The sequence below is a fragment of the Sapajus apella genome, unplaced genomic scaffold (genome assembly GCF_009761245.1).
Source record: "Sapajus apella isolate SASKATOON/1434 unplaced genomic scaffold, GSC_monkey_1.0 scaffold126, whole genome shotgun sequence".
NCBI lineage: Eukaryota > Metazoa > Chordata > Mammalia > Primates > Cebidae > Sapajus > Sapajus apella.
Window position 1 is genome coordinate 1,393,845 of NW_022437066.1, and position 12,630 is coordinate 1,406,474.

Here is a 12,630-nt window from a genome sequence, read left to right on the forward strand (position 1 = left end):
AAAAAAAATTAGGTAAGCACACAGCCCCTGGCCCCCTCCTAAAGCTCGGACCCAGATGTCCGGGAACTGGTTTTTAGGGAGGGCTCCAGGTCCCTCTGCCGTCCTCAGTCCCTCTGCCTCAGTTTCCCTGCTGGTACAGGCTCTAGCATGCTGGCTCACGGTGCTGGGCAAGCCATCCCCACCTAGGCCTCCAGGCTGGGCTTCCAAGGGTGAGGGCCAGGAACAGCTGCGGGCCACCACCCTCTCCCCAGCCTCCTAGCAAATGTCAGGCCTCTCAGGCACTGTCCAGGAGGGGCCAGCAGAGGGGACTTGCCCCATGCAGGGGCTCAGACATCCCTGACGTGCAGCCGAAGGCAGAAGGGTCCAGGCTTGGGGGCCAGCTTCCCCCCAGAGAGGCCCCACTGCTGGCTCCAAGCGCCCCTTGTGGCCACCGGTGACCAAGGAGAGGATGCCCACTGGTCAAATCTCCTCCTGGGAGTGCCTGGCCACACCCCCACCTGGCCAAGTCAGGGCACCCATCAGAGGTCATGGGCTACAGCTCTGCTCTTGCCAAGAGTAGGGATCTCCTTCCTAAAATGAGGCCACCAGCCTCTCAACGAAGACAAGGCAGCTGGGGTCATTTTTCTGGATCTTTCCGGAGAAGTGGGCCCTGGCCTCCTGCTTCCCCAGCATCCACCCACTGGTGGCCACCTCAGGCAGGGCTACGGAGCGAGGACCCCCAGCAGTCGGGGAAGGGCCCGGAGCTCCGGTGGCAGTGGGATCCCGGGTCGCCTGGAACAGACGACGTGGCTGGCGGGGGAGCCCTCCAGGCCCAGGTGGGTTCCACCCCCTCAGACCACTTGTCCTGGGTACCGCGTCTGTTTCCGGCAGATTTGCTCAAGATGAAAAACAGGAAAGCAGAGAAGCAGTGGGGCGTGGGAGTTCTGGCAGGGTAAGGGCCGGCGGCTCCCTCTGGGGTGAACGCGCCCGAGGCAGGGCCATGGAGGGAGGCCCAGCATGGGCGGGGCCTCGGAGGAAGCCAGGAGGGGGAGGCTGTGGCCGGCCGGGCCCAGGGGTGACCCCGGCTGGAGGCGGTGACGCCAAGCTGGGGACTCGTCTCGTTCTGCTCCCCAGCGCCCCGTCTGGGCTTGGGCCCCAGCCTGTTTCCGCCTGGCTGGCTCTGGTTCGTCCCGGCTGTTTTGTTGTCCTTTTGAGACGGGGTCTTGCTGTGTTGCCCAGGCTGGAGTACAGCGGTGCAGTCACAGCTTGGTGCAGCCTCAGCCTCCCACCAAGCCTCCCAAGGTCCTGGCATTACAGGCATGAGCCACCTTGCCCAGCCTTTCCCCGGGCCTTGATCGTACACGGGCACTTCCCCAGCTGCCATCCCTGACCTGCTCTGGGTCCTGGGGTCCCAAACAGCTGCTCTGCAAGGCCCCCACAGTGCTCCCTGGCCCACCCTGACTCCCAGGCCTGGCATAGGTTGAGTGGAAGCTGCCCCATCATCTGGGACCTGGGCTGGGCCTTTGCAGGGGCAGGTGGAGACCAGCTCCAGGTGAAGCCACTTTGAGGGTGTGGAGGGTTGTCCAGGGGATGCATCATAGTCCTCAGCCCAGCAGGTGCAGACCGTGGGCCGGGAGCTCCACAGCACTAACCCAGGAGGGCAGTTCACAAGGCCAGGAGACTGAGCCCACGCCACAGGAGGGGCAGGGTGGGCTCCCATGGAGCTCTGGTCCTGAGCCAGCCACCCTGGGAGCAGCCAGCACCCCTCTCCTGCCATTCCTGGGCGGAGCTCCTGGCATCGGCATCTGTTCTGCAGCTGCTGGTCCAGGCCCTTCCTCCGGGCAGGGGACCACTGCATGCCCCAACTCCCAGCGATTGGGGTGGTCTCACACCGTTTAGCTCAACTCTGCCCCAGGGCTGGGCTGGGACAGGACCACCACCCTGAAGTCCCAGGTGGGCACAGAGGGTCTCGCTGGGTTCCACATCCTCTTCCCAGAAGGGGAGCTGAGGCCAGCCAGGCCCTGAGCCCAGGCAGGAGCCTGGCAGGTGTCCTCCTGCTGACCCCAAGACTGCTGGGCGGGGGCCAGGGAAGTACAGGCAGATCTGACCAGGACCGGCTCCTCCGGCCGATGGCTGGGGTCCTGGAGGGCCTGGGATGGCATCCCGTCAGAGGCCGCCCGGAGCGATGGAGCCTGACGGGCCTGGCCCGCACCCCCCCAGAGCGGAGGGTGAAAGGGGCTCCCAGCAGCTGGAACCCAGGGCAGCCCGGGCCTCCCCCGCTGGGCCGGCCAGGCCCCTGGCGGGGACGGTGACTAGTACAAGGTCATCTGGGGGTCGGCGCAGGGTCCCCGCGCTAAGGCCGGCCGATGGGATGCAGGGGGCGGGGCGGGGAGGTCACGTCCTTGCCAGGGCGTTTCTGTGTCCCAAGTTTTCCACCGCAGAATAACACACCTCATTTTTCAAGTGGAGAAAACGGGAAAAGACTTTTGTGTGGCCTCTGGGCCTGGGGGCAGGGACCGCCTGGGGGCAGGGACCGCCTGGGGGCAGGGACCGCCTGCAGGTCGGGGGGCCTCCAGGCCGCAGCAGCCCCGCGCCCGGGGCCTCCGGAGCCGCCCCCGCCCCTCCCCCAGAGTCCGGGCCTTCCCGAGCCCCCGCCCCTCCCCCTGCCCACTCGGGCTCAGGAGCCGCTCGTGTCCGAGCCGGGCCCCGCTCCGCGCTCGGCCCACCCCCGCGGCTGGACCTCGGCCTCCCCGCGCAGAGGCGGCGGGGGCGGCGGGCGCGCGCCGCGCTTACCTGCAGGCCCTTGGAGAAGGGGCAGAAGAGCACCAGGTGCGCCAGGCGCCGCAGCCGCCGCATGGTGGGCGCCGGCCGGGGCTGCGCCGGCCCCGCGGCTCGCTCGGCCTCAGCCCCGGCCCGGCCCGGCCCGCAGCGGCCGCCGCTCCCTCGCCATGCGGGCCGCGCGCCCCCGGGCCCGCGTTAAAGGCGAGGGCGCGCGCCTTTCTGACGGCCGACCGCGGCGCGGCGGGGGCGCGCGGGGGCGGGGCTTGGCGCACGGCCCGCCTCCGACCCCCGGCTCGGCTGAGGCCCCGCCCACCCGCAGACCCCTCCCCTCCTGCCGTGGGAGACCCGGGGGCGCGCGGGGGTGTTCGGGGGCGTGCGGGGGCCGGGCGGGGGTTGGGGGCGCGCGGGGGGGTTTGGGGCGCGCGGGGGCCGGGCGGGGGTTGGGGGCGCGCGGGGGACGTGCGGGGGGTTTGGGGCGCGCGGGGGCCGGGCGGGGGTTGGAGGCGCGCGAGGGACTTTGGGGGCGCGCGGGGGGGGCCGGGGGAAGCGGCTGGGTACGCGCCTGCCGCGCTCTCGGTGTCTCGAGGGCGCCTCCGAGGCCGGAGGGAGGCCCGGTGCGTTGCGCAGGCTGCGGCGTTCAGGGCTTCCCCACGCGCGCCCCCGCCTCGAGGCCGCGGCGCCCGCGTTGGGCCTTCCCCTGGGTGCTCAGGAGGGGCCGAGCCCGCAGCCCGCCCGGGTCCTGTCCTTCCCTCCGGCCGAGACCGCGCGCCGGGGCCCTCGCCACGAGGACACTCCGGGCGCCTCCGCGTGGGGTGCTCGGGGACGCGCCGCCGCCGCCTCCACGGCGGGTTCCGTGTGAACAGAGGTCTTCATTGCACTTGGGTAAACACCTGGGGGGCCGAGCCGGGGGTGAGGGATGTGGGGCGCCGCCAGCAGCTGCCCAGACGCGCTCCCCCGCGGCCGCGGCGCTCCCAGCTGCTCCTCCCGCCGGGTTCTACGTTTTGGCCACTTCCCTGGTGGTGGCGTCTCGCCGGGGCTGCGGTTCGCGCCTCCCGAGTGAGGAATGAGGCTGAACGCGTTCTGCGCGCTCACTTGCACCCGTGCATCTTCTCCAGGGTCCATTCAAGCTTTTGACCACTAAGGAAAATCACGTCGTTTCCTTATTTTGTAAGTTTTGAGTCTTCTTTACGTTTTGGCTTCAATGTGAGAGGCTGAGGCCGGGCGCAGTGGCTCACGCCTGTGATCCCAGCACTTTGGGAGGCCAAGGCGGGCGGATCACGAGATCAGAGGTTCGAGACTAGCCTGACCAACATGGTGACACCCCGTCTCTACTAAAAATACAAAAAATTAGCCAGGCGGGGGGGCGGGCACCTGTAGTCCCAGCTACTCAGGAGTCTGAAGCAGGAGAATTGCTTGAACCTGGGGGGCAGAGGCTGCAGTAAGCCAAGGTTACGCCGCTGCACTCCAGCCTGGGAGACAGAGCGAGACTTTGTCAAAAAAGAATGAGACTGGGTCTCGGTATATAGCCCAGGCTGGTCTCAAACTCCTGGGCTCAACGGATCATCCCTCTTTGGCTTCTCAAACTGCTGGGATTACGGGCGTGAGCCACCATGCTTGGCCCCAGACTTCTTTATAACTTCTGGTTATCTGTCCGTTATTACACAGGTGATTTGCAAAGGTTTTTCTCCCAGTCTGTGGCTTTCTTTTCATTCTCTTAACAGTTCCTTTTTTCCCTTCCTTCCTTCCCTCCCTCCTTCCTTCCTTCCTTTCTTCCTCCTTTCCCTCTTTTTTTTTTTTTTTGAGACAGAGTTTCACCCTTATAGCCTGTAAGTGCAATGGCGCGATCTCAGCTCGGTGCAACCTCCGCCTCCCAGATTCAGGGGAGGCCTCTCCTGTCTCAGCCTCCCAAGTGGCTGGCATTACAGGCACCTGCCACCATGCTCGGCTGATTTTTTTTATTTTTAGCAGAGACCAGTTTTCGCCATGTTGGCCCAGGATGGTCTTGATCTCCTGACCTCAGGTGATCCACCGGCCTCAACCTCCCAAGGTGCTGGGATTACAGGCCTGAGCCACCACATCTGGTCTTCAGATAATTTTAGACTTACAGAAAAGTTGCGAAAATACTGCAAGAAACGTCCGTGTTTCCCTCACCCACATCCCGCAAATGCCAGCGTTTCCCCACGGCTGCTTTCCCCTCAAGCCCTCTCTCCCCGAAGCCTGCTGCTGTTCTGAGGACTCCGGAGGCGGGACGCTGTGCCACTCCCAGACCCTCGTGCCATTTCCTACAGACACTCGCTGACAGGGCCACAGCCCGGCGGTCACAGTGGGGGACACGGACGCAGACAGCACTCTCCGACCTCCCCAGCCGTCCCGTTCCCAGCCTCTGCGACAGCCAGCCGCACTGTCCGGTCCAGGATCCCTCCGGGCTCAGCGTCTTTGGGTTTTATTGTGTGGCTTTTGTCTCTTCTGATCTAGGGCAGCGTCTCATCTGTCTTAATGTTTTGTGTTTTGTTTTCCGGGTTTTTTTTGAGACAGTCTCATTCTGCCGTCCAGGTCGGAGGGCAGGGGCGTGACCTCGGTTCACTGCAGTCTCGGCCTCCTGGGCTCAATGATCCTCCTTTCTCCGCCTCTGCAGCAGCTGGGATCACAGGTGCACACCACCACACTTGGGTAATTTTTGTGTTTTTTGTAGAGACGGGATTTTGCCATGTTAGGCTGGTTTCAAACTCCGGAGCTCAAGGAATCTACCCGCCTCTGCCTCCAAAAATGCTGAGGTTACAGGCGTGAGCCACCGCCTGACCTGTCTTAATGCTCACGGCCTCAGCATTTCTTTTCCTTTGTGGTGGTTTTTATTTGGAAATCAAGAGTACAGACCTGAGAGCCTGGAATCTTTGCTTTTTAATTTTTTTTTTTTTTTTTGAGATGGAATCTCCCTCTGTCACCAGGCTGGAGTGCAGTGGCATGATCTTGGCTCACTGCAGCCTCCACCTTCTGGGTTCAAGCCGTTCTCCTGCCTCACCCTCCCAAGTGTCTGGGATTACAGGTGCACACCACCACACCCGGCTAACTTTTGTATTTTTAATAGAGATGGGGTTTCACATTGGCCAGGCTGCTCTCAAACGCCAGACCTCAAGTAATCTGCCCACCTCAGCCTCCCAAAATGCTGGGATTACAGGCGTGAGCCACTGCACCCAGCCTGGATCCCTTGTTTACGTATCCTCAACCTTACCCACTCCCATGGGTATAAACTCATTGTGTGAACCAGCCTCATTTACTGATGTTAACGTTCCATTGCGGAGTTTCTGGGGAAGTATTCGTGTGATGAACGCTCTAACTGCAGCCTTCAAATATTGACAGACGAGAAGTTTTGGATTATAGAATTTAAGATGGAAGTGGGGTGAGTAGAATCGTGTTGCATGTTTTGATGGGAAATTTTGATTCCATCTTCTGGATGAATACATTGACATATCATTGGTGCAACATATTTTATCTATTTACTTTTTTTTTTCTTGAGATGGAGTTTCGCTCTTGTTGCCCAGGCTGGAGTGCAATGGCGTGATCTCAGCTCACGGCAACCTCCACCTCCCGGGTTCAGGTGATTCCCCTACCTCAGCCTCCCGAGTAGCTGGGATTACAGGCACCTGCCACCACACCTGGCTAATTTTGTATTTTTGGTAGAGACGGGGTTTCTCCATGTTGGACAGAATCTGTCCCACTGACCTCTCCTCCCATCTTTCACCTGCCCCAAGGAGGGACTCAAATCTCCCCACCTTCAAGGGTCCTACCTTGTGCCCCGGGGGAGGGAATGCTAAGCTTCCTTAAAAACCAGAGGACTGAGCTCAGGGAGCTTCCACACCGCTGGACTTGGTGGAAATTCCTGGAGGGTGGTGTGCGGGGGAGGGCAAGGAAGCCCTGAGTCCCTTCCCTATACCTGGCCCAACGCATCTGTCCATCTGTATCCTATGAAATATCCTTTATAGTAAACTGGTAAACTGAGGAAGTGCTTCCCTGAGTTTTGTGAGCCACTCCAGCAAATTAATTGAACCCAAAGAGAAGCGTCTGGCCGGGCGTGGTGGCTCACACCTGTAATCCCAGCATTTTGGGGGGCCACAATGGGCAGATCATGAGCTCAGGAGTTCGAGACCAGCCTGGCCAACATGGTGAAACCTTGTCTCTATTAAAAAGACAAAAATTAGCTGGGTGTGGTGGCAGGTGCCTGTAATCCCAGCTGCTTGGAGGCTGAGGCAGCTTGAACCTGGGAGGTGGAGTTCGTGGTGAGCCGAGATTGCATCACTGCGCCCAGCCTAGGTCACAGAGTGAGACTATGTCAAAAAAAAAAAAAAAAAAAGCTGGGCGCAGTGGCTCACACCGGTAATCCCAGCACTTTGGGAGGCTGAGGTGAGTGGATTATGAGATCAGGAGATTGAGGCCATCCTGGCCAACATGGTGAAACCCCATCTCTGCTAAAAATGCAAAGAATTAGCTGGGCGTGGTGGTGGGCACCTGTAATCCCAGCGACTCAGGAGGCTGAGGCAGGAGAATCGCTTGAGCCCCAGGAGGCAGAGGTTGTAGTGAACCGAGATCGCACCACTGCACTCCAGCCTGGGCGGCAGAGCGAGACTCCATCCCAAAAAAAAAAAAAAAAAAAAAAAACAGATGAAAAGATGAGCGTTCAGTCAGAGTTCTCCGAGCCCCAACTTATGACTGGGGTCTGGGGAGGGGGCAGTCATGGGGCCGGAGCCCTCACCCTGTGGGATCTGTCTGTCTCCAGGTGGATGGCGTTGGAGCTGAGTTACGGGACAGCCAGCCGGTGTCCGCTGCTTGGCGTGGGAGGAAAACCCACACCTGTGGGTCGCAGAAGTCTCTTTTTGTGTTGGTGATTGTGGTGCTGTGAGATCAGAGGAGAAAAACAGTTTCAGCGAGTTTTTTGAGAACACTTGGGGCCAGGCATTGGTGGTTCATGCCCGCAATCCCAGCACTTTGGGAGGCTGAGGGGAGAGATTTGCTTGAGGCCTGGCGTTTGAGACCGGCCTGGCCACATAGAAAGACCCTGTCTCTACCAAAATTAAAAAGAAATGGCTGGGTGTCATGGTGCTGCCTGCAGTCCCAGCCCCTCCTGAGGCTGAGGTGGGAGAACGGCTTGAGCCTGGGAGGCTGAGGCTGCAGGGAGCTGTGGTCACTCCAGCGCTGTCATCTTGACTAAAAATACAAAAATTAGCCGGGCATGGGGGTGCGTGCCTGTAATCGAAGCTACTCGGGAGGCTGTGGCAGGAGAATCGCTTGAACCCGGGAGGCCCAGGCTGCCGTGGTGAGATGGCGTCACTGCGCTCCAGCCTGGGTGAGAGTGAGACTCCGTCTCAAAAAAAAAAAAAAAAAGACAAAAACGGAATCCCTTTGTGACGGGAAAGTCAGAGGTGAGCATGTTGGTTCTCAGTGCCAAGCTTAGGAGGCCACGTCCGGCGTCGTCCCACTGTTGGGGACGTGGTGTCTGGTGGCTTGGCTGGGTGGCACGTGTCAGGCTTCTGCACTGTGAAGTCAGCGCGTTTCCTGCCGTGATGAGTGAGTAGCGGGGACCCTGACGTGCCGTATTTCTCACCCTGCTTCTGCCCTCTCATTTTAGCATCCATTGAGGATTCCGGCCTGAGACGTCACGCAGGACAGTGGTCAGATGGTGTGGAGCAAGGCGGCCTCTTCCCTTCTTCCTTCCTCTTCTTTTTTTTTTTTTAATTGTGGTGACATGTATGTCACACAAATTCACCATCCCAACCGTTTATTTTTTGGTTTTTTGGACAGTTTTGCTGCGTCACCCAGGCTGGTGTGCAGTGGTGCGATCTCGGCTCACCACAACCTCCACCTCCCGGATTCAAGCAATTCTCCTGCCTCAGCCTCCTGAGTAGCTGGGATGACATGCATGCGCCACCACGCCTAGCTAATGAATTTTTTGGTACTTTAATAGAAGTCAGGGTTTCACCATGTTGGCCAGGCTGGTCTCGAACTCCTGACTCAGGTGGTCCACCTGCCTGGGCCTCCCAAAGTGCTGGATTATAGACGTGCGCCACCGCACCCGGCCCTCTCTTGCTATTTGTAAAGGTACAAGTGGGGGGACTGAATCGTGTCCCCCTAAATTCCTTCCTGGAAGCCCTAACTTGCAAGGAGAGGGTATTGAAGATGGGGCCTCTGGGAGGTGCCTGGGGGTGGATGAGGTCGTGAAGCTGGGGCCGTAGAAGGAGGGGTACGGTGCTCTCCCCTTTTTCCTTATCCCCAGTGAGGACACCGCAAGAAGGCTCGGTCTGCCAGGAAGAAGACCCTCACCGGAGCCTGACCACAAGGCGCCCCCACCCCGGGCCTCTGGAGCCGTGAGGAGGAAACGTCTGCTTTGTGAGGGTGCCCTGGCCTCGGAGACAAACTGTGGGGCCACAGTGCCCACGCCCCGACTCTCCACAGCTGCTCAAAATGGGGGTGACGAAGAGACACCGAAATGAACTCGAAAGCAGTAGACTGGGAAGCGCCTCCGTGCTTTGTCCTGGGAGCCTGCGCGTCCCGGGGTGTTCAGGAGGCCGCCCCACTCGGGGCTGTGAGTCCGCGGCTCTAGCGCTTGCCGCCCCTCCTCGAGAAACGTCCACGTCCCGGGTGGGCTGAGGCATGCAGGAAGCGGGGCTGCTCCGTTAAAGCAGCCGTGTCACCCCTGCCCATTCCCTCATCAGCGATGTCAGTGTAACAGCTGCAGGTTCATCTGAGGCAGGACGGCCGTGGAGGAAGTGACCGTGTCCTCGGAGGGTGGCAGCCGTGGTGACCCCACCATCAGCACAGTAAGCCTCAGGCTGGCCCTCTAGTCCCGCTCACTCGAGCGCAGCTGTCCCCGGGAGGGACTTTCGCAGCAGAGAGCATGGGCTTTTTCTTTTTTTCTGAGACGGAGACTCGCTGTGTCTCCCAGGCTGGAGTGCAGTGGCGCAGTCTTGACCCACGGCAACCTCCACCTGCCAGGTTCAAGCGATTCTCCCGCCTCAGCCTGGGATTACAGGCGTCCGCCAGCACGCCCAGCTGAATTTTGTAATTTTAGTAGAGACGGGGTTTCACCTTCTTGGCCAGGCTGGTCTTGACCTCCTGACCTCAGGGGATCCGTCCGCCTCGGCCTCTCAAAATGCTGAGTACAGGCGTGAGCCACGGCGCCTGGCATTTTTTGTCTGAGACAGGATCTCACTGTTTGTTGCCCAGGCTGAGTGCACGGTCTCCTGTGTCTCTGTGGCCTCCATGTCCCGGGCTCAAGTCGTCACCCTCCTCAGCCCTCCTGAGCAGCCGGGACCACAGGCGTGTGACACTAGATTTTTTATTTTTAGCAGGGACGGGATCTCACGGCGTTGTTCAGGCTGGTCTCAAACGCCTAGCCTCAGACGATCCTCCCCATCTCGTCCCCCAAAGTGCTGGGATTCCAGGCATGAGGCGCCGTACCGAGCCAGAGGAAGGCAGTGCTGACTCGGGCTATGCAGGGAAGCCGTGAAGCCATCGTGCTGAGTGAAAGAATCCAGGCGCAAAGGCCCACGTGGCTCTGAGTCCGTTTCTGTGAAAAGCCCGGGAACAGGCAGATCCACAGATGTGAACATGAGTGGGCTGGGGAGGGAGGAATGGGGAGGGGGTGCAGTGGGGGGGTGTTTCCCTGTGGGGGACAAAAATGCCCTGGAGGTGACAGTTACAAAACACTGAGCACACACTGAAAGCGTGACATTATACCCTTTATTTTTCTTTTCTTGAGACAGTCTCGCTCTGCCACTGAGGCTGGAGCACGGTGGCACCATCTCGGTTCACTGCACCTCCGCCTCCCGGTTCAGGTGATTCTCCTGCCTCAGCCTCCAGAGTAGCTGGGATTACAGGCGCCCACCACCACGCCCCGCTAATTTTTTGTATTTTTAGTAGAGATGGGGTTTCACCATGTTGGCCAGGCTGGTCTCAAACTCCTGACCTCAGGTGATCCGCCCGTCTCAGTCTCTCAAGGTATCGGGATTACAGGCGTGAGCCACTGCGCCTGGCCAGATTGTACACTTTAGAATAATTTTATGTTACGTGAATTTCACTTCAATAAAAAATACAGGTAAGGGCTGGGTGCGGTGGCTCATGCCTGTAATCCCAACACTTTGGGAGGCTGAGGTGGAGGGATCACCTGAGGTCAGGAGTTCAAGACCAACCTGGCCTACCTGGTGAAAACCCATCTCTACCAAAAATACAAAAATTAGCCAGGTGTGGTGGCACGCACCTGTAACCCCAGCTGCTTGGGAGGCTGAGGCAGGAGAATCACTTGAACCCAGGAGGCAGAGGTTGCCGTGAGCCAAGGTCACGCCACTGCACTCCAGCCTGGATGACAGAGGAAGACTCTGTCTCAAAAAATAAAAAAAGGTTGCAAAATGTTCTGTTTATTGGATGGACCCTGATTTACGCAACTGAGTGTCTCTTGGCCGGCACTTAGGATGTTGCAAACTGTCGCTTTTCTGAAACATGCTGGGTGAACGACCTGGCTAGACCTGTGTCCCAGTCCTTAATTATTAACTCCAGACAGATTCCTGCAGGTGACATTTTTGTGTCAGAGGCTCTTTTTGAGTGGCTTTCCATCATAAGCTGCTCCAGAGAGCAGCGTTGCCCTGGGAGTAGCTGAGGCGGAGACGGAGCCCAGCCTCGTCCTGTGGGATTCCCGGGGGGCAGCACTGTCTGCACTCTGGGGCATGGCCCTGGGGGGTCTGCTTCCCTCCTGCAAGCACAACCTTGGGGGTACAGACCGCCCTTCCCTGTGAACCCGGCCTCTCCAGCCCCCCACCCACCCTCCTCTGGTCCCGTCGTCTTTTGGTCCCAGAATTCATGTGGTCCTGCCTTGCCTTGGAGCCAATGCTGTGCCCTATGCCAGGAATTCCAACCACCCGCCTGATAGCCCCGTGAGCAGTCCACCCTGGGGACCGGCGCCCGTGACCCCTCTTTCATGGAGACCCTCCTGATCCAACAAGTCATCCAACAGGAGAGACCCCTAATGCCGGGCTCCCCACTGGACCCCAAGCCCCTCTGGTAGATTCCAGCATGCCCGTCGCTGCCCGAGTCCTGACCACTGCTGATTCCTTACCTCAGCACAGGGATGGGGACATGCACACGCATGCACACACATGCTCACACTCACACGCAGGTGCGCCCAAGGGCTAGCTCCCTCACACCCCACTCATGCCCAAACATACAGTCCTGGAGAGCTCACTGACACACGTACACTCAAACACGCACGTGCACACGTACACACATGCACACACAGACGTGCACTCACATGTACACGTGCACACATGCATACGCACATGCACTTGCACACACGTGCACTAGCGCACGTGCATACGTACACGTGCACAGTCACACACGTGCACACATGCACTCGTGCACTCGCACATGCATACACAGGTACACATGCACACAACACACGCATACACACGTCCACGTGTACACACATGTACTCACGCACACGTGCACACGTACATGTGCACACATGCACACATACACATGCACTTATGCACACGTGCACACACACGCACACACACACACCCTGGGGCTTGCTCACCTCTGCTCACGAAGGGCCCCTAGGGCTCAGGCTCGGGCTCAGGCTCAGGGTAGCTGTGGCTCCGGCCACTGACCTCGCGGCTCCTGACACTGCCAGTCCAGTCCAGTCCAGTCCCTTCTGCCTCTCCCTGAGCCTGGCTGGACTTTGGCCTGATCAGGGTCACTCGGTGGGGCTGGGGCCTTCTCTTTGTCCCCCCAGAAGCTCCTGCAAGACTAGCAAGGGTGCTGAGATGGGGATGAGAAAGGAGGAGGAGGGAGAGGGAAGAGGGGAGGGAGAGGGGGGAGGGAGAGGGA

General features: G+C 59.7%; 1 protein-coding gene across 2 annotated transcripts in view; it reads right to left on the reverse strand.

Moving 5' to 3' along the window:
• Positions 1-2,927, reverse strand: part of DIPK1B (divergent protein kinase domain 1B) — an 11,770-nt gene extending 8,843 nt beyond the window's left edge. The window contains exon 1 of one of the 2 annotated variants that reach the window (XM_032261821.1): positions 2,773-2,927. In XM_032261821.1, the coding sequence (XP_032117712.1) occupies positions 2,773-2,835 (63 nt within the window). In that variant the 5' untranslated portion in view covers positions 2,836-2,927. The remainder of the gene's footprint in view (positions 1-2,772) is intronic. The other variant, XM_032261822.1, reaches the window with a different exon arrangement.
• Positions 2,928-12,630: the final 9,703 nt, after the last annotated feature.